Here is a 26,658-nt window from a genome sequence, read left to right as displayed (position 1 = left end):
TCCCGTTGGCTCGTGTTTTTAGGAATTCCATCAGCTGATGGTAGGAAGGTACTTCCTGATTTGGCAACGTACGTTGCCATTTACGCATACTGGACGCAGGCAATTTTGACGCGATCAACTCGATCAGTACTACATCTGAAGTTACCGACTGTCCTAATCTTTCGAGCGCTTTGAGATTTACGCTGATGGTTTCCATCAAATCCTCAATGGCTTCAGGAGTTTCCTTTTCTATTTCGGGATAACCGCGCATCAATTCCCAATGGCGCATACAGATCCGGAGGGGGCAATTGAATTTCTCCTTCAATGTGTTAAGCGCGATGGGGTAGTTGGCATCTGTGGGTTCCAATGATTGGATGCTCCGTGCGGCCCGTCCAGTGATAGCTGCGCGTAGATATTGAAATTTCTGGACATTTGTTAAATTTTCATTGCGATCTACCGTGGATGAGAACGTGTCATAAAAATAGGTCCAGTTCTCGAGGGCACCGTCGAACTGAGGAGCGCGGACCTCTGGTAGGGTGAGTGATGTCGGCTCGGGCTTCACGCCTGAATCGCGCGTTTTAGTTGGCGAGGGGTTTGGTGCGGGTATTTTATCAAGGAGACCTGTGAACCGTACGTCAATCTCCAGCTTCTCTTGATACAACGCGGCGGCCCGACCGACTTCCCCTTCATCTAACCCTTCTAACTCGTCTTGAACCGCGACTAACTTCTTCCAGATGTCGTCGAACGCTTGACGGCAAGATACTAAGTAACCGTTGTTTACTTGACCAGACTCTTCGTATTCATCGAGTTGGCGTTTCGTGATTGTAAAGCGGTTGGCGAGGCCGCTGCGTCTCCGCCTCAATGTGCTGATCGAGTCAGGTTGAGCCATGTTTGGTGTTAATGGTAGGAACGATCTTACCTTGATCAAATGGGCGTTGATCTGAGAGTCGTTTTTTACTCGCTACAGTGTGGTGTGGTCTCGTGTAGATGCTGAACGAAGGAGGTGTTCCTCTCCGGTGGCGGCTCCTTTGGTCAGTTGACTAAGATGTTGGAGTGTGGATTTCACGTGACACTGTATAGTCACTGGTCAGTACACTTCTTTGGTGGCACGTGATCCGGCTCGAAGGACCATGTATTTTCGAGCTATCGCGGGGAGGCGCGGTCGTTAGAATACGCGCCAACGGGAGTCGTAAATTCCCGTTACGATTAAAATGATCGACACCACGAATAGTTCGATCCCCGTATTTCGATTAAGATAATAGGGGTGATTCAGGTATGATAACACTGTGACTCACAGAGTTAAAATTTATATTTCCAACAACTAGTCTACACGATTGAAAAGATATAAACAATTAACAACTTTATCGCACGCAGATAATGTAAATGTATACAGTATCGAGCAAGGCTCTTACACTTGAAGTTAGTCTCTTGGTGGACGTAGCACGATATGATACTTAACAGAATAAGCGAATGTTTGGCAATGTGTACTGTTCGACGCGTCACAAGGAACTGATCGACTTTTGATGATTTCTTTGTCTCATCTTTAAGACGACCCCCACCATCCTTAGGTCACGCCACCGTTCGCGCCTATGATCACGTATGTCCGCTCTTGCGTGGAAAACGTAACGGACCAAATTCGACGTTTCGAGAACTCGCTGCTTGGCAACAGCTATGCGCTCGTCGATACATTGTATATGATCCGGCGGTCAGATAAGACGATCTGACTGAGACATTGTAGGGCCGCGAGTGACGGTTAGAAAATACAGCCTGTGTTAAACCTCGTGGCGTAACATCGTCTTTGTACTGCACGTGTGGATACGCTATTCGATATTGTTTACAAGACAACAATTTTTGGTTGTCCCTGTCGAAAGTTGCTCCATCAGTCTATCCGAGGCTCTTAAAAGTCGCAATTTTACAAAAGATCCTCGGCAATATATAATTTTATAGCCTCCCATATGATAATCACGTGTGCTCAACATGTGCAAGTTTCCCTGTATATTATCGTTACATTCAACTGTTGAATGATATCTGATTAAGAAGATTACTTTTTTATTTCTGATGTTCTTTTAAGTAAGAACCATCCTCTGTAATTTTTTAAATTACATATCTAACGATTAAAATTTTGTTTCACCTACTGCGTACTTCAATTACTTTCACACTCGAGTTTCTATTTCACCTTAAAGTGCAGTTTCGTGAAATAGTTGAGCAGAAAGAAGCAGAGAGCTTATTCACAAACTTCAGAAGCCAATGGGTGCTACACCTTAAGGCTTATTCGCACGTAGCTACAGTGGTTTCACTTTCATAAAGGTAGCCGCTGGACACACTGGAATGCAACGGTACTTGAAGCAACAGCAGCAACAGCAGTAGTAGTAGTAGCAGTAGTAGTAGTATACCGCTCACTCCTCTTCAGAATTAGCATTGTACATTAAAAACTGGCTACCGTGTCGTGCAGTATATGCTAAGTGCACGCGTGATGTCTCACTGGAGTGTTATGTACATTCAAAGAATGTTAACGCTCTGGCAGAATATATGTAAATGCAGCAACCGCTAATTGCAAGTCTCAGTACTTCTACTTGTAAACGATCGGGCAGAGGAAGAGAGAGAGAGAATTACATATTCTTTTTGCGTATAAAAAGTGATATTATTTTAACTGCACCATTCCTTGCAATGATCGCAGATTATTGGAAAAAGCTAATGGTCGGTACGTCGCTTGAGAAATATTTAAATTAGATCAGTAAAATGTTTCTCTCTTTATTGAATAAGAGTATTAAACATCGAATGACTCCGAAAATTTAACAAAACGATATGCATTCCGATAATCGTACAAGCAGTAACGATAGGAATATTCATTTTCATACCGTTTCAATTTAATGCTCTCTTTGATATCTTGTTTAGCCGATGTATCGGTTTAATTTTAATCGAGTAAGTGGCTTAGCTCGTTAAGTTACTGACCAATGGTTTATGATAATGTTAGTACATTATTTGTTGCACATTAATGTTAATGCATCTATTTCTTTAGGTTTAAAATCGTAAAGCCTAGATGGAGGAAATAATCGGGATAAAAATACCAGGAGAATCTTAATAATTTTCTTTCGTTTCAAAGTTCATATCTCGACGACAGGTAATGCAAAAGACACGAGTACGCAGAGATGTGAAAACGTCTGGATGTCAGCTACAGGAGTATCTAATAAAAAATAGAATAAAAACCCCGTTTAAAGATTTTAATGTCACCTTTACAGAACGTTTTAGGGTCATCGCCAGGTGAAACAGATTTTTCTTCTTTTATTTACAAGTACTTTACAATCAATTCTCGCATTGAGAATTTTGAGTTTGAGTAATAAGTCTATTAACTTATTATAAATATGTATGAATATGATTTATAAATAATAATATTATAAATAAGTAAATATTACTTATTAGAAATATCTAGTTGAATCTAGCGCTTAGGTCTAACGGATAGTGTTTTCTTAGCCTGCGGATCTGGTTCGACGTATTAAGTAATTTAATAATTAGGGGGTTTCGATGTTTGTTCACTCTTTTGGTATATCTATTACTACATTTTGTTAATTCTTCTTTGACTATGGGTATCTTGAGATCGCGATGTATCGCTTCGTTGGTAACATACCATGGTGCATTTATTAGGGATCTTAGCGTCTTCAATTTTGTCTATTTCAATGTTGGGATTACTTGCTGTTCCCCATAGTTGGATTAAAGGTGAAACGGATAAAGCACAGTATGTTTCCCTCGATACCATGAAACATTGTTTTCTATCATCACGAATAAGAGAGTAATTAAAAGCGACAAGGTTATAGTTTATAATTATAATTATAAGCTATACTTCCATATAAAAATAATTATTATACACGTAGTATCTAAATAGTCTAGAGCAAGGACAATAAAGGATGTTTTATTTGAAGTTAAGTTTAGTTTCAGTTTAACAAGCAATACCCAATACAAAAACTGATTACAATATCTTCGTACGTCTCATTCTAACACTCGGCCCCCAACTTCTGTCTTCTCAGGTCAAAAGATGCTAAATTCTACCAAATGTCCAAATTGGACAAATTGAAAATGAAAAGAATTAAATAAATAAAAAAAAAAAATGCTGACCCTCAACCCTCGCATCCTTCTCCCACTCCTTTACTCATTTAGCTTTGACGTCACCAAGGCATACACTCTTACTTACACACTCTCTCTCTCTCTCTCTCTCTCTCTCTCTCTCTTTCTCTCTTCCCCAGCACTCTTACGATTCTCAGTTTATACCTTGAATTTACAACTTATATTATCCCGAGAAACTCGAACTTAAATATATAATAAACCAAGCATATACCCCCTCTTTTTTTATACTACATACAATTATAAGTTATATTTCAAAGTAAGTTGTGCATACACAGGTTGAACGAATGAATGCTACAACATCATGGTATTTATGTAGGTACCCAGGAAGAATGTTAATATATCAACTGACCAGATGCAGCGTTCACTGGTTGTGAACACAAGTTGCAGCAACAAAATACACGTTAACCACGACTGAAATGCGGTCCATGGTTAACCAAAGAATCTTTTTGCGGTAAATCAACCTACGAAATTCGTTCCATCATTGACAATATATCCGCGTGGTTAATATCTATGGTTCCTGACAAATTCTCAAACCGAAATTGATATCCGACTGGAAGAACGTAAATCGCCTTGTTTAATCAATCAATGGCCTAGTCAGACCCAGTTCGTATTTTTCATTCGTAGTTTATATAGATTTTGATTAGGTGTCATTTTATCCAACCGATACTGACGCATACGCTGTCAGGGGCGTACAATCATAGGGAAAATTCACTGTAGTGGTACCGGCAGATTTTTGCGAGTATTTCGCAAACTAAGGCCGAGCGACGGCTGCACGTATAGGAAAAAATTATTCAGAATCATGGCAACGTATTGCAAATCTTCGAAATCGGTAAGATGATTGAAATATGGATAATTAGCAAATGAATAATATTTATTCTACACGACATATATACGTATTACAACGCGAGTATAAAAGTACGTAATATAATACACAGGCCTGCTTGAAATAAATATGATTTTCACATACTACGTGGCGTTGACAAGGTTCACGCTGCTGTCACATCAAGATAAACACGTCACGGTTGTCCACAGCCTCTCCGCAACCAAAAAGACTAACGAACTGTCCTATTTTTGCGACCAGGTTTTCAGGATAGAGATAGGAAGCAAAAAAGAATATCGTTTATAAGCACCGCTCCACAGCGACTTAAATCTAAATTAAAAATAGCAAGCTAACAAATGTAATTTCGACACACGAAACATTGTGTGGCTATGTCGTACCGTCAAGTATCGGTACTTTTGCCTAAACTACACCACAATCGAAGCTCATTGTTTATTGTGAACAACATACCAATGTAATACTCATCTACAGGTCAATAAACGCTATAAAAAAAAAACGTCATGGTTGTCCGAGAGTTAATGAATTAATTAGAGCAAAAATGCTGGCGGTTGAGACGAGGACGAAAGCAGCGTTCATCCGCCGGATTTCCTCAATCTGAAGCAGTGTAAAATCGGCTTAAGTTTCGATTGGCCTTATTGATACTTTAGTGCACAGCTCGCGATCCAATAAACAACCGATACGTTATCGAGGAGGAAAGCGTGGGCGTGCGTTGAAATTGTCAGCTTCTAAATCACACGTGGCAAAAGGTGGCGTGACACGGTTACCATAACCCTGTTATCGTAATTATTGATTTCACCGTGACTGCAGCCTGTCATTATACGCGATGCCATTAACCTCGGTGGCATGACACGCTCGCGTGTACCTGTTTGCGTGCTGCATCATTACATAGCTCGGCGGCCACGGCTCAAATTAAGGATATGATATTTCTTATTAAATATTATTTAACATTCGATGAATAACAAAATAGATTCGTCCGCTTCCTCGTTTAATTAACCGCATTAACTGACCACGGTAGTTCGCTAAATTGGAATTCGCTTCGTACCGATCAGCATTAATTAGAATGCTGTTTTTCGCAGCTTCTTCGGGGCCGTACGAGACGTGGATTCTCAGGAATGAGCTACGCCGAGGCTCCAATGGCTCTCTATAAAAACTGTTCGACGCGATATACGAACATAATAAAACAGTTAAATGCTATATACCGAGAATCACAGCAGTCGTCGCTTTCTTCTTTTATGCGTGTTCGTGGCTGCCCTTTACTTGGCGGATAGCGTTAAACCAGTCCACAACGAAAGATCTTAATTAGGTTTGCAAGATTTCACGGAATGCGGACGATGTATGGAGAATCGTCGTTACACCTATACTCGGCTACGTTACCATATCTTTGCATGTCAGATCGTACCTGCTTAGTTAATTCGCATAGAAATGACTTTTTAGCATTTCTATGTGAAATATTGTTGTATTTCATTGGAGTTCGAAGTATTGGGTCGTCCGAAAAGTTTCTTTCGCTTTATAAGGAAATAATGGATGCACAACATTTTTCGTTTTATATTATTTTATCGAATTACGTATGATCCATTTTGTTCTATCAAAATAAAGATTACAACGTTCGACAGATTAGGTTTCATATTGTGTCTGTAAAGGAGAGACACTTTTCGAACAACCTAATAATTTGGTAGAGCTCGTAGTAGAGTTTATTATGAGCATGAGATGATACTTCAGCTTCTTTCGTTTTATGAGGAAATAATGGATGCACTACATTTTTCGTTTTATATTATTTTATCGAATTACGTATGATCCATTTTGTTCTATCAAGAAATAAAGATCACAACATTCGACAGATTAGGTTTCATGTTTGTATAAAGATGCCTTGTTGTAAAAGACGTGTCTGTAAAGGAAAGACACTTTTCGGACAACTTAATAATTTGGTAGAGCTCGTAGTAGAGTTTATTATGAGCATCAGATGATACTTCAGTTCATATAAAAATGATCCTTGACGATCGTTTTGACGATCCTTTGTCGTGAAACACTGGAAACACTGTACCGAATATAGAGGTGTTTAAGCAAACGTTTGAAACTAAAATTGCAGAGTAGTTTTTTACAATTTCCACGTTCGTTCGCCTCCTGTTATATATAACAATAATAACGTTTTAGCATAGGAGGACAATCGTGAGTAACTGGTAGATATTGAGCTGATTGGTTCGTATCTTCTGTATTGTCTACAACATGGTTATAATATTCGTTGCAGACCATTAGAATTTAATTTTCCTATCTAATAGACACTGATCGTGAACGTAGAATTGTAAAATGATTATAATTCATCGTGTATTTATTCGATTGGAAATAATTGAATACGCAGAGGTTTACAGATAGCATCCGCTAAAGAAGAAATAATTACCCACGCAAGCAGACACGAGAACAAACTCTCATCTTTTAATCAATTGGCAAAAACGCTTTGGGTAGAAAGTGGAGTAAAGAGGAAACTCAAGAGATTCCAACCAACAGACCTCCTAACGCGATTTAGCTAGTTGAGTTTAACTCAGCACTCGGTAAACATAAATAGCTAACAATAATCAAGTACTAAGTACGGCTATGAGCTACCGAGCAAGTACCTGCGTATCAACGTTCCACGCAAGATTTATTTATTGTCGTAACAGTATATAAACAACCTGCGAATTAAAAAAGAGAAGAAGAAATATTTCACGATACGTTACCATTGCCATTGCTTTAAATTCCACTTAAATTGACCGTAACAAAGCTCGTAATTATTTCCTGAATAACATACGAGTCTTGTCATTCTTCTTAATTCTTATCAGCTGTATTATTCTATCAGTAGTCTCGTTAAAGCTATCGCTGCTTTCTCTGACACCTCCAACGAAGCGAAATAGAATATTACGATCTTGAGATGGCCTTGGATTCCAAAATATGGAATGGATCATCGGAATATTAAAGTGGAAAAATGATATCCTTCAGGCTTATATTTTTTAAGTGAATGCAATAGATGACTGCAATATTTATCATAGCAAATTTAACGACCATAAACGCGTTACAAACGGAATGTAAATATGAGGAACGTAACTTGCGCAGGGTCTGGATTACATCAAGGCATTCAGAAACAACGTATATTTCCTCATACACTTTTAGAAAATGGGAACATTCACGTTGCGAAATAACGATAAACAAATGCATTGCTCGCGCTGCTAAAACTGTTTCAGTGTCTCGCTTTGCCCTTAGATAACGAAAAATGTATTCGTATAATAAAAAGATTGATACACTCTTCATGTTCGTTGAACGTAGCGTTGCAATTGTGTGTGCGCACTGCGAGATATCCAGAGAGACGTAAAAGATATTTTATAACATTGAAAAGACTTTAAGAACTCATGGGAAGATTGCAAGAAGAAAAGAAATAGATCTAGTCTGATTGCAAATGCTGACGATGCTTTTTTAGTGTTTATTCATTTTGAAAAAATCCACTCACTTATATTCACGTTGTTACTGTTGGCACTGGATTATCTCGAGGTTCTATTAATAGGATTACAAAGGAGAATTGTGAGCATTCTTTACAAAATGTCTATAGTACAACATTTATAGCATGATGGCTAGTCCTTGTTTCCTATGAGCGTTTATTACCAGAAGAAATAAATTACAAATACATTGAATGTTCAGTTGCTGCAACACTCGTCCAATTCATATTAAATTATATAGTGAATCTGCAGGCTTATGAAAGGCCATTCAAGACGTCGAACGTAAGAGAATACGATGAAATAAACTACTTGTATCAAACTATATGAAACGAACTACAATGAATACGAATGGACATAAATTGCATTACAAATCACAGGTGACAACTGTGAACTAAACGTGTCAGAACAAATAAATAAAATAGAACAAACAGTAATATAAAAGCAAGTTGGACAGTGTACAGCTCGGAGTAGGGGATTAAAGAATTAAACCGAAAATCAAAGACGAAAACTAGGATGGAAAGGGTCTGGCATGGTTAGTTGATGCACATGAAAGTACTTTGCAAGCGTTAAACAACATTCTGTAACTTTTATGGAAACGAACAATTAACACCTGAAAAATTGAGGCAGCAGAATTTCCATTTTTTATTTCTCCTCCTCCGAGGAATTTGTTATGTCCCAAATAATTAACTGTGGTATCCCATTTAATTAAAAAAAGCAAGTCTGCAGCAGTTTCAGAAAAGGTAGTTTGCAATGCTTTGTGTGATTCATCTTGTGTATTCGTTTCTATGCACATGGAATTTCAAATTGAAAAAGCCATAAAAAAGTCACGCATCACTTACTGTTTCTCTATCTTATCTGGTTATTGTTGTTATTTATTATGTAATCCTAAGCTCTAGGTGTCACAGGGTGGGACTTGGCTTTTCATTAAATTAGGTTGTCATATATTTTGTTGTGTAGGTATTATTTCTAAATTTTCTTTCTAAAATTTCTTTTATTTATAAAACGAAAGAAACTTTTGGGACAATATAATATATCAAATATAATATATCATATAATACATCATACCTCTTTGACCTGACACTCTTAATTCGTATACTGCACATTAGTGTCCTATTAGTGTGGATGTCATTTTAGTACTCGATATCTACTCTTATCGCTAACATCCGTCTACTTGTGTTCAAACTAATGGCTAAACCTACTTATTCGATCCTAATGTAAACTACTCCAAACTAAAGTACCTCGATCTAGAGACTATAGATTAGACACCTTTTTTCCCAGTTTTTATTCACGGTTTTCTTAACCAGTTCACAGACGCTTCTTTTCCTTCTTTACTTGGTAATTCGCATCTAATTCTTATCTTTATCTTAACTAGTTATTCGTTTATGTTTATTTTATCAAGATTAGCCAATTGACTAAACAATAGTTTGGGCACAGTAAGATAAGACGAAGTTGATCATTCTTCGACTCTGTACAATTTTCTCGCTCAAATTTTACTTAACACGCAATTAGAAGTTTCAGAATTGTGCAATTTATCTCACACTGATTATCGGAAAATTATCAAAATTGCCATTGACGTTTTTAATTTATTCCCATTCAAAGATACGACGAACGATTGTACTTACGTTACACTTTGCGTCAAATATTTCTCTGCATAGAATTCGTTCAAGAATGAAACAGGATAGCGTTTAGTAGACGCCCGTGCGTCTAATACAGAACGAAACATTTTTTCCCCGTCCTACGTTTGCGCGACTGACGAGAAAGCTAAAGTTGTCGAAAGTTTCTTGACGAGCGCGTTCTCTAACATTCGCCAGGCCTTCCGCAATTGATCCTGCTACATACTTGTGAACTTCTGGAACTGGCTGCGAAAACTAAATAGAAAGTTAAGTTCAATTTCCGGTTCGGCGTTCTCCAACTTGGAATTCTGTCGAGGACAGCGGTACGTCGTGACATGACGTAGGGCAAATTTAGCAAATGAATTGCGTCGAATGGCAACACGAACAAATTACGAGTCGAGAGTTCCAGCTTCTCTATGTTGGAGGAATTTCGTTAGAACTGGTCTTCAACTGGAAGATTACTACCCGAACTCTGTCTGTCAACTAGCTGGTTGGTTGCGGATATAAGGAGACGAAGGCAAGAGCACTCTTGCCGAGTCTTCAACACGTTCTACGACTAGTACGACGTCAGAGGCTTTGAATTGTTAATTTTGATTACCTTCGCGCCTCGTCGTACTTTGCTCCTGCCACTTGTCTAATGTACCGCCATTTGTGCCAGAGTTGAGTCACGTCTCTGGGTTTCAAGGTTGTTACCGCCATTTCCGGAGAGTCGTTAACGCTCTCCGCTATGTACCTCTTCATATATTCCGATTCCTGACTCACCCTCTTTCTCTCTGTTTTACTGCTCCGCTTTTAAAGCTTCTGCGAGAAGTGGGTCATTTTACGGTACTATAAAACGTAACCTATATATCAGCCACTTATTTGGCAAATCGGTTCACGTAGCTCTTGTTCAACTATGTTAGCCAAATTGGGGTTCGTTAATGCATCATAAATATACAGCTGGTATGACGCTATGGAAATAATGATAATCATTTTTAATAGCATTTATATTTCTTTCAAAAAGTTACGCGTTAATACAAATAATTTCGATACGGAAGCAGGCTAAGAACTACTCCAAGTAGACAAAATTGATGAGATTATGTATACTTTTATATATCGATGGAATTATACAGGGTGGTTGGTAACTCGTGGTACAAGCGGAAAGGGGGTGATTCTACGCGAAAAAAGAAGTCGAAAATATAGAATAACAATTTTTCGTTTGAGGCTTTGTTTTCGAGAAAATCGACTTTGAATTTTCGCTCGGTACGCGTGCACTTTATCACGTCTCGTTATAACGGATCTCACTGTAGATCATTGTCTCGATGGATATTATCGTAGTTTAAGTTTGTCTTTGCCGTAATGGAAAATTAGGAATACATAATGAAATAATATGAAGTAATCATAGTTTATTATTACAAAAATTGCTGAAAATGTTGCCCATTCTGCCGAACACATTCTTCTGTTCTTCTAATTAAATTTCTATGAACACTTTCTAACACATTGGAAGTGTTTATCAACATAACGTCAATCGAGACAACGATCTACAGTGAGATCGTTATAGCGAGACATGATAAAGTGCACGCGTACCGAGCGAAAATTCAAAGTCGATTTTCTCGAAAACAAAGCCTCAAACGAAAAATTGTTATTCTATATTTTCGACTTCTTTTTTCGCGTAGAATCACCCCCTTTCCGCTTGTACCGCCAGTTACCAATCACCCTGTATATCGATCAAGTGTTTTAGCACTAAACTTTAAAAAATTCCAAAAATTGAACACTTTGGTCTGTGAATACATTCTTACTCTAACTCCAAACTACCTCTTTTATTATTTATTCTATTATTATTATCTATTATTATTTATTAAACTCTACCATCTCTTATCGAGTACTTGGAATTTTTTAATTATTTTTCTCTAATTTAATAACGGTTCTTGTTTTCGAAAATATATCGTAAAATACTGTTAATAATTAAAATATCGCTTCGTATTTTATGCAATTGTTGTAAATTGGGAGTATGCTATGTTTAACTCGATAGTACTTAAGTTGACAGCATACACCTGTAACTAATTGCTGTGCATGGATTTGATACTTGTTTGGTACTCATACAGATTCATCTTAATTACGTAATAAACATTGTAAATATTTCGGTGAATAACTACAGAAAATTTAATCGCACACATTAAATGCACTCATTATTTGCACAATATTAAAATGGCTTTCAATTTTCAAAATGATTACAAATGACTTGCTGACTTTTCACTTTATACAAATAAATAAATAAAATAAGCCTTCCAAAAATACACGTGTATAATATACATATATAGAAATTTGATAAATGCGTAAATTAATTTATAAATATGTAATCGTTATTAATTACGTTTTATAATTTGGCGCTGCCTTTATTAATTAACACAAACTTCTTGTTTCAGTTACTGCAAATCATCCACCTCAAAGACCATGGATTCCATTGACGAGACCGAATAGGACAAGGCCAACATGTAAGTTACATAAATTTATTACATATGGAAATTAATCTGAGAAATATAAATGATTTTCTTAAGAAACTTGATCATTTCCAAGATCAAGCCTAATTTGTTGGAAGTACTAAATATTATTTGAAATGCACATGTGCTATTTAGAAAGATGGCGATATTAATTTGTTAGCAAGTTTCTTCCTGTAAGAATTTTGTCTATTAAAACTGTTTATTAAAACTAATAGAGAAAATTTGAATTGAATTTTCGTTTCGTAAGTACTTATGAAGATACGATATTGAAAAATGTCGCAATTAAAACATCACAGTATGTTTCTGTAAAATTCATTAAAGCAATTTCAATTATTATTGAAAGTCCAGTTTTATTTCAATTATTAAGATAAAATTGCAAAGTCAACAAATCATCGTTCTGTATTTCGCGATACCTTTAATAATGTATATGATATGCATGTTTGAACAATAATTTAAAATATAATTAAAATACTTGTTGCATTGACTAAATGTAATGAAATGAAGTTTATTCTTTTGCTTCTCCACATTTTCCATATTTATAAATCACTAAAGAACACATAGTATCTGAAAATATGAGAATTTAACAATGAGTAGCGATTAAGTGATATCATATGTATCTTAATTAATATGGTTCATGCTACGTGAGCCACAGGTGGCCCATGCTGTATTTTCTATTTAAAATCTTGATGTTTGGAGCACAAACAGCTATAGTAAAACTGTAGTTTTACCACAGATACATGTAAACATACGACAAAACAAAACCATCGCTTTTTTTGGAATTTATTAGAAACTTTACGGTATGGTGTACTACTTAACGCTAATATTTCTGACTTTTTTTAATATAAAATACAAATAACATGGACTCCACATTTTTCCTATTTGATACCCTACGCTTTTTACAGAAAATGTAGCTTTGTAGGATTTTACGTAGTAATTATGTCATTGCATATAAACTTCCTATAAATTTCGGTCGAAAAAACAAACTTCACATTTAGCCAATGCGACAAATATTTTAGCTACATTTGAAATTATTGTCGGAACATGCACATCATTGTTGAACGCAACTCAAAATACATAGCAATTTGTTAATTTTCCAATTTTATCTTGTAGTAACCAAAATAAACCACTGCTGTTTTTGTTAATAATTTTTAAGCAAACATTTTCCGATACTTTAGTTGCAACGTTTTCCATGACTGTTTTTATATGTAGCTATAAAACGAAAATTTATTTCAAACGAATTTCACGCAGACGAGTTGCTCTCAAGATTAGTTTATTGCTTTTCTTTTCATTGCTAAATCCATTATCCATCGTCTCCGTGTTATCCAATTTAAAACTTAGCATAAACATTTATAAAGACACCGGAAATTGCTGTTCGTACATCGATCATATTCTTCACATCCCATTCATATCGTTGAATACATCGTGAAATGTGTAATAAATTGATGATAATAGGATAATTTAAAAAAAATACATTGCTATTGATATCTCTGTATATAACAATTTATAACAACATTGATTGATTGAAATAACAATAACGATTTCAATAGATAATGAAATAATAGATAACATATATGCGTTTAAAGTGGTCATTCTGTATGATATAACATAAAACATGAAATGGAGAATTTCTATTGTTCATAGTTACCAATACGTAATTACACGCATAATTAATCGCTAATTATCCGTAAATATTTGAAATATTTTACAATAATAAACTATCTGTTTATTCTGCAAACATGAACCGTGTAAACAGAAAATATAGTACATGTAGGCCACCTGTGGCTCACACAGCATGGCACGTTAGTTAAGAAACATACGTATAATATTATTCATCCACTGTTTACTGTTAGCAGCTCATCATCTTCTTTTCCTACTTATATTAAATAGAATACAAGCATCAGCCACATGTCTAGTACTATACGTCATCCTTCTTTTTTATTCTGTGTTTAAGATGTGTGTGTAACTCCTAAGATTATTAATGACCACGGTGAGAATGCTCAGTGAGACAGAACACATAATTATTATAAAGCAATATCTTTCAAAAAATCTGGAGCTTTTTTGTCGCAGTCTTCTTTTTATAGCATGTTGTTCAGTTTCATGGTTTGTTAGGTCATGTTGTACCCTTCTAATATTCTAATTAAGGTAGGCGATTAGGATACCTTCGATGAAGTTCAATATACCTTAACTATCACAAATATTTAGCTCGGTTTTGATAACAAGGTAGAGTTGTGTCTTATTCTTAATCGAGTTAATGTTACTTGATCTTCTCTATTCAATAGTAAAGCCAGGTTGTCATCATTTATATTGTTACAGACTTTGCATAGCTTGATAAGTCTCTATTCTTCGTTCCATTACTCTATTATTCCTCTAATGAAGTACTTTTGACAATCTTTGTAGAATGTAAGTTCATGATTTGTTGTAGGTGTACTGGAGCTATTGGGTTGGCATTAGGTTATCACCTAATGTCACAAAATCTGTACTTACTTAGTTGCCAAACCCAATAGCCAGGTATGCTGTTGAGTACATCTTTGTTTACGTATATCAAAACACGATGATGCCTCTCATTGCAATCATTTCCATAAAACTGTATTGCACACAAGCCACATTACAAAGCTTCAAATAGTTGAACTTTGTCCTGACAAGAAAATACTCTCATACACCCATAAATAAGGCAGATATTTAGCTGAACTCATTTAACTAAGACACCCTATCATTATATGTAAGAATGGTATTTAAAACAGAAAAATATGAAAAATAGTAACAGCATTTGTCACTAACAGACGTTCTGTTTAAATAACTCAATATTGGGATGGTAGCTGCTCTAAATATTAGGCCATTCTAATAATAGAGATCCAATGGAGAGGTTTGAATTAAAAGATTATTAAATATTGTATAGTACGAAGTAGAAAATTGTTTTAACAAAAGCACGTTGCAACGATAATAAATGGTACCTTGTGACCAGATGACGTGGTCTAATCCAACGACGAATACCTTGGCCGTCAATCAACATCGAATCACAGCATCAGTGAGTTTCGTAGCATCGAAACGTCTGCCGATTGTCATATCGCACCACACCACAGATTTATTGCAAACGTTGCCACGGTATTGTGAAAGAGCTAGAGAAACCCAGTGCCAGAAAGACACAGCACGAACAACCGTTCTTCTGCCGATACAACTGTCACTACCGTCGCTATTGCCATCGCTCCCATCGCCACTGTTGTGGTCAACTAAAAGGAATCCATTGTCTGATTGACTATGGAATAAATGAGATAAATCATTTCATTATGAGTCATGCTATTCATTACTTATAATAATAGGCCGCTGTTATTACATCCAATGACCCGATTGTACTGTCCATCTCTTCTCTTCCCTTAGCTTCGTCTATCTCTTCTTTGATCTGTTTATTTAATTACAGCCTTTTAAACGCTTCGTTATAAACGTTCCATTATTCTTCAGCTTTTCTGCACTGCAATATACAGGGTGTCCCGTATACGCAGTTCGATCAAGAAATTCCGGGACCAACGTTATTAAGAACACAGCTTTTCAGATAAATGAAATTTCATTATCTATTAGTCTTAAAAGACTTATTGGACTTAAAAGACTCTTATTGAACTTAAAAGAACTGTCATGTTCTTCTGTATTGTTTCTACATCTTCCAAACACGCTGTCCTTGCAGTGCCACTTTCAGCTTAGGAAACAGAAACAAATCAGCAGGCGCCAAACCCGGGCAGTAGAAAATGGAAAAGTGAAAGATCAATCGCTGTAACCGATTTTCTAGAAAAAGGCTGCTGATGGAAACGAATGATAGAACGAAGGTAATCAACGACGAGTATACTGAACCACTGCCATGCAGGAGAAACCATTCTCGTAATTGGTACGTGCTCCGGTTGACCCTACGAATGCTTTTCAAAAGACGATCAAGTTGGTCTGCGTAAAGTGATCCAGTTACAGTCTGATGATCAACTATAGTCTGGCCGGGAGGCACGAATTCGGCGAATCAGTCGCCTTGGCTACAAAAATGCGATCAACGTCGTTTTCATTCTTGATTTTGTGTTGTTTTGAATGATAGATGATAAAATTTCATGCGCCTCAAAAATTGTGTTCTCAATAACACCTGCTGAACCTGCTGAATGCACTGTGCAGCTACTGCACGGGGAACCGTTTCGGCGGTGGATTCTGAACACGAGAGGACAATGAAAAACGTTTCGACGTTGTTTTCCATTTTGTAATTTCTACTGCATGGTTTCAACGAAAATTCATTTGATACAATTAGAAAGCATAGGTCGATCGAGTCCTGAAATTTCTAGTATAGGCCACTAGTATACCGCTGACTACTCTTTTTCCTGTCTTGCATTGTGGTCTCGAAACACGTGGAATTATTTGAAATCTGTTGGTCGTGATAAGTCCGTACGTGCAGCAACGCGGAATGCGACTAACGACTATGCCAGCAGGACCGTGCAAATTACTTCTTGCACTTCTCGTGACGACCCTGACAATCATGATCATTATGGGCCGCTCACGAACGTATTCTTTGGAAGACAGCAATTATGCGTCATTATCATTCCCACGTTTATAACGATACAATTAGACTTTTATTGGAATTATTGTTGTTTCCGTATATATAATCGTTGCTCTAGTCGTTTCCATCTTTGTTACAGCCATTTCGATGTACAGCACGTCTGTACCGTCGAAAATTGAATTTATGAATTTTCCTTTGTCCGAAGAAATTAGTTTTTTTCCAAAAGTCTAATGTTTTATTTATGTGAACTATGACTTCGAACTGTAGCTTCTTTTCTCTATTTATCTTACTAAACAGACATGACTATTATAAGGCAAGTTTTAGACGTTACGACATAAAAATTAATATTTTTAATTAAGAAATCTTGGTTAGTCATTGTCGATAACGAGAATTTCTTTTTGTTTACGAATAGTCATTATCGATAAGGGAAATTTAATTTTGTTTACTAAATTTAATTTTTGTCGTTACCATTAATCGTTATCAATGACGAGAATTTTATTTTCGTTACTGATAACCATTATCAACGACAATAAATTTTTCTGCCTACATTCGATTATCGTCAGCTGTTATTAACATTACTGATAATTCATACATATTCATTGACAAAGTAAAAAAATACTAATTATAAGACTTATGGTAGTCGAACGTAACAAAAGGTTTTTCGCCATTGATAATGATTATCGGTAACCGAAATAAAATTCGGGCCATCGATAACGATTATTGATAAGTTTCAAAAAATTAGATCTCCGTCATCGATAACGTTTACTGACAGCCAAACAAAAATTGAATCGTTCATAATGGGTCAATTAAAAATTAATATCTTTTAATAATTTCATTTTTTGAGAAACTTTTTTGAGCTCTATTGATGACTGGCTTCCATTGAAATAAAAATCTAGTTTTCTTCAATAAGTCTTTTCCAAAGAACGTTCAAAGCACACGGTAGAATCTTCAATAAGCGAAACAAATCTTAACACCAGAACTACAACACCAATCAAATCGACTGGTTTTACAATTTTATTTTAAAATTCCTTCATCATGTCATATCTTTTTCCACAATGATGCAATGACTTTCGCAACGATAACTAAAAGAATAATATAATGAATTTTATTTTGCTTTTTATATATTCAAACTGAAAATAATATTGTATCAAGGCTACTTATACCAATACCAGTCAAAATGACTGGCACTTGTCAAAGTGCCCCCAATTAACCAGTTTCCTCATTTTGTACAACTTCCCACATGTTTTTAAAATTTCTACTGCGTACCATTCAATATGATGATATCAAATATCAGGAAAATTCCGAATCGATCGCTAAGATGCTAACACTAGAAATACCACACCAGTCGAAACGACTGGTTCTACAATTTTATAAATGTGTCAACCCTCGTTTAGGGATCATGGTCCCAGATGGATTAATAACAGCAAAAATGTACTACATAACATGGAATTGCTTCTGTAAGAAAGTAATAAATCAATAAATATAAAAATATTCTATTATTACGTATTTTTTAAAGACCAATCACTTTGTCTGATTTTGGTAGAATAGCTCCGTGTTAACTATCAGTAGTTCTAGTGTTAAACTATGAATTTGTATAATCATTCGAAGTCTAGTCACAAGCAGACAACTTTTGATTCTTCTAAAAGTGAATATTATTAATGCGTTCCATGTTACGAAATAGCTAATATTTCTTCAGCTTAGAAAAGTTCTATTCAAATAAACGATTCTTGCTAATTATGCTGTTTCGTATCAATTTACACGGTATACGTGCTAATGATAAGTATAAGTACGTATATTTGCTGATCGATCGTTTGTCTTGATAATGACTTCATTAACGATGGAAACCACGTTTGACGTTTCAAATTTATTATTTAATTTTATCTTGATCTGTGTTATTCAAATTTTTACTGCTTCTCGCTGTTCGAGGACCGGATATCATCTCTTCTCTTCGGTACTGTTAATAACATTGGTGGCTTCGTGCTAGCGAAGGTAAATTAAGTAACCTGTTCGGATTTCCTGAGACTGGTTTGACGACTATTGAGCCAGGTCATGGCATCGATGACCTCGGAAATGCCGTGCCTAACCATGAATGAAGCTGGAAGCAACACTTTCATAGCTTACGTTGCCATTGACAAAATCACTTTCTTATTACAACTCGCATAAGGAAACAGCCATTCATCGAGTATCAGATGAAAGTAATTTATTAACAAAGTCGACAATTTATTAACAAAGCTATTCAGAGGATTATGATCAATTAATAATACGATAAAGGGAGACTGAGAGGGAATGAGTTAATTGGCAACAATTAAGTAGGCAATGTTTCATCTATGCTTGACGATGTCTTCGATATTTATAATTAGCTTCACATCGAATGAACTTTCTTCCTACGAAATATCGTTTAAAATATCGTAGATATTATCAAAACATTGCCAAGAATTCTTTAGACTAAACACGTGCTTGATACAAAGCTGATTCGAAATCCATGAAAGTTGAGATCTTCGACCAATATCTACGCTGGACTGTACATTTTTATTGGACTAATTTTAAACACTAAAAACATTTCTTACCAAAAACGGTAAATTCAAAGACACAATTAATATTTACCATTTTCCAACCAAGATAATGGCACGGTAGATATATCTAGCGCGTTAAACAGCAATTTACCTTGAAGATACACGACGACTGTTTAATTTCCAACGTTCCAATTTAGTGTCCGATGTTAATTATTGTTTGAAGATAAGAAAACGGGAAAGTCGTACGCTGGATGATATCTGCTTGGTAAAAAACGTACTCTCAAAGTCTTCTTCCACCGTACTCGTAGTCTCCTTCGTATATATTATTACTGCAAGTCCGAAGAGACCTGCGCTCGCTGTTCAATAAGGGATGTTGCAAAGTTACGTGCAGCAGCGTGAATACGAGTAAATGCGAACGAGCGAGTATTAAAGACAAACGCGACCGGTAAGACCAGATGCGCTTAACACGAACTCTCGTCGTCTGGCAGCCGCTTAAATCTTGAAGCAAAGATACGTAGTTTATTGTGGCGCGTCCTTTTATCGGAAACCGGCCGCAATTGTGGCGCTACGAAATAGATCGAATGGTGCAACGTGCCGGAATAATAAAGTAGGCTTTCGAAATCTTCCTTCCTGGTCTGTTAATCCGTTTGCGTAGAACCAACGTAACGTAATGAACGCCAACAGCGAAGAGAGTTCAGTCTTAATCGCTCGAGCCTTGTTCCGCCAGAGCAAAGCTAGAAGAGGCAGTCGAGTTATCCATTACAGATAATTACGGATGGTACGTTGGGCTCTGTTATCTGCAGGAAAAGGTGGCAGGGATTCTGTATCCAAAGAGGATGCTATATCTTCGATTCATAGGCATGAAAACATTCGCCGTTTGATATATCTAATTGCGAGCAAACTATTCTGTTTCTTGGCCTGTTGCCAGTTATCCTGCTCAGACCAATGTTACGGTGTACGAATTGTCGAAGTGATTCTCACTTCTAGGAGAACTCTACATCTTCTCTAGTGTTTAGTTTTCTTAGTCCTCGAAGCTATTAAGTATTGTTTAGCTCTAAATCAATTTGAAGGACCTCTTAGCCTCATAGCTTTTTCTAGGAGCAAATGATGATGCAAAGATGGTGCAGCGGAGTATAGACGGGTCAATCTTCGTAATTGTATTAATACACCATAAGGCCCATGGCTTTGGAGCTCTCTCGTAAAGCAACATTGGCAGTGTGAGGATCTGGACTAGTATACACATTGTACTTAAACTTACTTAAATATGTTTTTATCATACATTTATTCACGCGTTTCCTTTCTTTATTCCAAGATAAAACCTCAACATGAATGAATAATCCACATCTTTCAGAGAGACACAAAGTTTATTTGAATAAGATATAATACTCTGTTCGGTTATCGGCTGGTACGCAGAAAAATACAAGGAAAGAACAGCAATATATCCAAACCAGCTGGCTGCTGAAGCGAGCAAAACTCTCATAGACAGAAGACTAAAAAGAAAACAACTCATAGACCTGACTGAAGAAATAAAACAGTCAAACTCGAGGATGTATCCACATGCTATTTAGCAATTAAGTTAGAAAAATTTACCGAATGTCCAGCTAGACAAATTGTAAAGTACAAATTAAATAGAAAAGAAAACTTTTGTTCGAGAAAACACCCCACAGACCTGACTGAAGAAATAAAATAGTCAAACTCGAAGATGTATCCTGCTGGGAGCAGCCATCCACATATTATTTAACAATTAAGTAAGAAAAATTTACCAAATGTCCAACTGGACAAATTGTAAAGTACAAATTAAATAGAAAAGAAAACTTTTGTTCGAGAAAACACCCCACAGACCTGACTGAAGAAATAAAATAGTCAAACTCGAAGATGTATCCTGCTGGGAGTAGTCTTCCACAAATTATTTATCAATTAAGTAAGAAAAATTTGCCAAATGTTCAACTGGACAAATTGTAAAGCACAAATTAAATAGAAAAAAAGCTTTGTTCCAGAAAACACCCCACAGACTAGACTGAAGAAATAAAATAGTCAAACTCGAAGATGTATCCTGCTGGGAGTAGCCATCCACATGTTATTTAGCAACTAAGTAAGACAATTTTACCAAACGTCCAGCTCGACAAATTGTACAATACAAATTAAATAGGAAAAAAGACTTTTGTTCGAGAAAACGCCCCACAGACCTGACTGAAGAAATAAAATAGTCAAACTCAAAGATGTATCCTGCTGGAAGTAGCCATCCACATACTATTTAGCAATTAAGTTAGAAACATTTACCAAACATCCAGCTGGACAAATTCTAAGTACAAATTAAGCAATAAAAAAAAAATTTTGATGAACAACAATTTCTGTTTTATAATATTTTACTGAATTAGGTATGACCCATTTCGTTATATTTCTATTATTATGTTCGTGCATAATTCAATAAACTAATATAAAATAAAAAACATTGTGCGTCCATTGTTTCCTTATAAAACGAAAAAACTTTTCAAACAACCTAATAGATAAGAAAATCGTCTGTCTGGTCTATACTTCTTTAATTAGATTCTCGAAAACATAAATTCGCATAAAAACTCTCCGCCTACTAATTATCACGTTTCCTATGAAACTCAGCAGATATGCTGATAATTATGAATGAACGTGTATGTGCTTCGAACACGTTTGCTCTTTACGTATCTTAAGTGAATCATCTGGGACTTCCTGAACATGGTCCTGAAGAAAGAACCTTTTGGAAAATAACTATAGAAGAATTCCCTTTTGTCTCATTTTCTCAGTCGTTATCGTCTATCCGCGTTAAGATAAGCTCGGGTTTCTATACGTACTTACACTACCTCTATCTTCCAACTTGGATTTGGATAAGGAAATCTAAAGGAAAACCGGGACACGACAGCCATTAACGGCGTTTATCTCACAGCACATCGTGTTCAAACAATGTGCATTTGACATGATAACGTCGATGAATTCGAAATAACTATTAAACTCTCGTCAACCTTTGACGAGTATTTTTATGCAAATCACACGTCTACGAACAATATGTAAAATAATTATTCCTTTTTCATTCACCTTCGCATCCTATGATTTTGTTGATTATATTCGATGAATTATTTATTCTAAGTAGACCGCGGATGTTCATGGGTTTTTTGGAAATTTAACATTCCAAAAATCCTACAAAGTACACATAATATGTAAAAATGTTTTTTTTTTCATTTGTTAGAATATTTACAATCAATTCCCGTTGAGAATTTTCAGTAACTTCATTTCGCGTGATACAATGACATGGTTTATAATAGTTTATATCGTTGGTTCTAGTAGGATCTAAGGATTTAATCGAAAGGGTATTTTCCTTTTAGTCTGCGGATCTGGTCCGTTGTGTCAAGTAGTTGGCTGACTAATAGGTTGTGGTGGTTGTTGACTCTTGCGTTATATCTGCTTCTGGACTTGTATATTTCATCTTTGACTGTGAGTATCTTGAGGTCACGGTGGATCGTTTCGTTGGTAACATACCAGGGTGCATTTATTAGGGATCTTAGCGTTTTCTATTGGAAGCGTTGGAGTATTTCAATGTTGGAATTACTTGCTGTTCCCCATAGTTGGAATCCGTAGGTTCAGACAGGTTTTATTACGGTCTTATAGAGCGTAATTTCGTTCTGCGTGCTTAGGTTGGAACGACGACCAATGAGCCAATAAAATTTTTTGAGTTTGTCCCTGAGTTGCTTCGATTTGTCTATGATGCGTTGTTTCTATGTTAATCTCCTGTCCAGAGTCGTACTCAGGTATCTGAATATGTAAAAATGTGTACGATATTTAAAATAGAGCACTAACGCGTTGTATTTAGCAGACGAGGCAAATTTCTATTTAGATTTCATTTCTGTAATTACGTTGTTACGTCGTTACGTTTATGTATAAGCAGTAGAACTTTTAATTCATCACGTTAAACAGTTCGATGAATATTTTAAAATACAGCGATGGTGTTTATTCGTATTTCAGGCTCACAGGCCATTACAAAGAAGATTTTTGCCATTCACTATATATATCGTACACGTATATAAACATTTACACACGTCACATACGATCATACACGTACCCAACATACACACAGCTTCATTTTTATCATCGTCAGTTCGACTAGCATTAATTTTGTTATCTTTATAATCTCTTGCACAAAGGGAAATACGTTTCTTACTCGCTGAACACTTCGAAACAAAATAATTTTACGAAATAATTTAAACGTTAAGAAATAGAGAAAATTTTGGCAAACGAAATTAAATGAGTAGTCAAATTTTGAACAAATTTCTACCTTACAGAGATACTCTCTCCCTTCCAATTAAATTTTATATTTCAATTTATGTATTATCGATCTTTCTTATCAGTCGATGTGTCTTTTTATTCTTTATAAAAAAAAAGAAAAATATTAAAGTATCCGTTCGCGAGAGCGATTATTCTAAAAGATGTTTTGACTTTAATTTAGTAAAATTTAGTAAAAAATTGTAAGTGGTTCTGTTCTGTCTTTGTTCCAGGTATATTCACAGTGATGTGTTACAATGTATTATGTGACAAGTACGCGACTCGACAAATGTATGGTTATTGTCCGAGTTGGGCGCTCGATTGGGAGTATCGGAAAAAGGGAATCCTCGATGAGATACGACATTATGCCGCGGACATAATTAGCCTGCAGGAGGTCGAGACGGACCAATTCTACAACTTCTTCCTGCCAGAACTTAAACACGATGGCTACGATGGCATATTTTCTCCAAAATCTCGGGCGAAGACGATGGCGGAGAATGATCGTAAATACGTAGATGGCTGTGCCATATTTTATAGAACAGCGAAGTAAGTACGACACTATTTAAGATCCATCCATTTTTATGTAGAAAACTAACGAGTAAATCCATAAAAAATTACACTGTTCGACGAGTTTGTACTTTTTTCCAATTTTGCAACACTCGGTAGGTAATTCTTCGTGAGCTAAACACGAACCTGCAAACTGCTTTTCCCGGAACCCACAGTTTTCGAAGAAATCAATTTTCAACAAAATTGCAAAATTTCCATCTTGCAGATGTTTCGTGCCCTTACCGTTGCACCTATCGAGTTGCTAAATAGAACATCTCCAAAGTTAAAATTTCTAATCTCCTTGAAAATTGATTTTTCAGAAAACTATTAGTTCTAAGGGGGGAAAAATTAGGAAAGAAAAATTGTCCATGGTTTGTAAAGCGTAGCTTAGGATTATAAATTCTGATTGCTACCATAAAAAGATAAATCCTTATTGATTCGAATAATATCTGTATAATAATATAAATTGGAATTCATATTAATCTTTGTATAATTAAATGGCAAATTTTTGAAATCTATCTTTATCTCGTCATAAATATTGGAATTGCGAAGAATATTTTATACAAACACAATGCAAGATTTTATGCAAATGTAACACAATCTACGTAACTAGGACCACGTAAAAACTAAAACAATTATTCTCTTGCCAACATTTCTTGACACATCAAGACCTTAAATGATTGCAAACTCTAGTTCTAGTACTTTTCAACTATTCACAGTGGTAATTTATAGGTTGTGCTTAGCTGCACATACAGTTTTGCATAGATATACAAAACGAACGGTCCGTGATACGCGTAAATTCTAACATATTTCACCATCTTTACAGTTATCTAATTAGCAAAACATGAGACAATGATGGATCGGCACGTTCGTTGCATAATACGCAAAATACAATTAACTTCATAGCAACTGTTAACTGTACAACTGGCGTACACATCTACCACAACAGAAATTTCTTACCTGGCATTTCCTTCTCGTTATTTGTCAAAATGCAGCAGTTCTCTCACCTGCACAGCTACATGCTAGGAATGTAATTTATTACCAGTAGCCATTAGATCTATTTCATTCGCGCATAGTGCTCCTTAAGTGTGCTAAATAATGCTAAATATGCGAACATACTATATACAATTTCCCGAGTACTCTTAATAATATTGTTGTTCCGCTCTGCATCCCATTTGTCGTGTTATATTTGAAAAAGATTGTCCAACATAAATTTCGAGGTCGTTGTCCATCTAAAACATATTCAAACATGCTGTGTAATTTTGAAAATACTCTCAATGACACTCTCGCTTTGCATTGGATTTCATTTGTGATATTATGTATCCAAACATTTTTCAAACATAAATTTCGAGGTCGTTGTTCATCTAAAACATAATCAAACATGTTATGTAATTTTCAAAATACTCTCAATGATACTCTGCCTTTGCATTGAATTTCATTTGTGATACTACATACGCAAACATTTTTCAAACATAAATTTCGAGGTCGTTGTTCATCTAAAACATAATCAAACATGCTGTATAATTTTCAGAATACTCTCAATAATACTGTCGATTTGCATTGGATTTCATTTGTGATATTAGGTATCCAAACATTTTTCAAACATAAATTTCGAAGTCGTTGTTAATCTAAAACATAATCAAACATGCTATGTAATTTTGAAAATACTCTGAATAATACTGTCGATTTGCATTGAATTTCATTTGCGATACTACATACGCAAACATTTTTCAAACATAAATTTCGAGGTCGTTGTTCATCTAAAACATAATCAAACATGCTATGTAATTTTCAAAACACTCTCAATAATATTGTCAATTTGCATTGAATTTCATTTATGGCACTACATACGTAAATATTTTTCAAACATAAATTTTGAGGTCGTTGTTCATCTAAAACATAATCAAACATGCTATGTAATTTTCAAAACACTCTCAATAATATTGTCAATCTGCATTGGATTTCATTTGTGATGTTACATACGCAAACATTTCTCAAACATAAATTTCGAGGTCGTTGTTAATCTAAAACATAATCAAACATGTTATGTAATTTTGAAAATACTCTCAATAATACTGTCGATTTTCATTGCGTATGTTACGTACGCAAACATTTGTCAAATATGAATTTCGAGGTCGTTATTCATCTAAAACATAATCAAACATGCTGTGTAATTTTCAGAATACTCTCAATAATACTGTCGATTAGCATTGAATTTCATTTGTGATATTACATACTGTAGTATCGTAAACTATTATGATTAATTTACAATGAATGGATTGTACAGATGTTGATTAAACAGG

The 26,658-nt window shown here is 35.6% G+C and overlaps 1 protein-coding gene and 1 long non-coding RNA gene across 9 annotated transcripts in view; one reads left to right on the top strand and one right to left on the bottom strand.

Annotated features, from left to right (window-relative positions):
• Nucleotides 1-16,892, bottom strand: part of LOC125385873 — a 109,142-nt gene extending 92,250 nt beyond the window's left edge. For 2 of the 3 annotated variants that reach the window (XR_007225588.1, XR_007225587.1), the window contains exons 1-2: nt 15,796-16,593; nt 15,442-15,717 (exon numbers count right to left, since the gene is read on the bottom strand). This is a non-coding gene — a long non-coding RNA (uncharacterized LOC125385873). Of the gene's footprint in view, nt 1-15,441; nt 15,718-15,795 lie in introns of all 3 variants that reach the window. The other variant, XR_007225589.1, reaches the window with a different exon arrangement.
• Nucleotides 1-26,658, top strand: part of LOC100648870 (CCR4-NOT transcription complex subunit 6-like) — a 412,731-nt gene that overhangs the window by 370,116 nt on the left and 15,957 nt on the right. For all 6 annotated transcript variants that reach the window (XM_012313159.3, XM_012313161.3, XM_012313160.3 and 3 more), the window contains 2 exons: nt 12,416-12,484; nt 24,043-24,355. In XM_012313159.3, the coding sequence (XP_012168549.1) occupies nt 24,057-24,355 (299 nt within the window). In that variant the 5' untranslated portion in view covers nt 12,416-12,484; nt 24,043-24,056. The remainder of the gene's footprint in view (nt 1-12,415; nt 12,485-24,042; nt 24,356-26,658) is intronic.

The sequence above is a fragment of the Bombus terrestris genome, chromosome 10, assembly GCF_910591885.1.
Source record: "Bombus terrestris chromosome 10, iyBomTerr1.2, whole genome shotgun sequence".
In the NCBI taxonomy this organism is placed as follows: domain Eukaryota; kingdom Metazoa; phylum Arthropoda; class Insecta; order Hymenoptera; family Apidae; genus Bombus; species Bombus terrestris.
The sequence above is the reverse complement of the archived record's forward strand: the minus strand, read 5'-3'. Positions and strand labels throughout refer to the sequence as shown.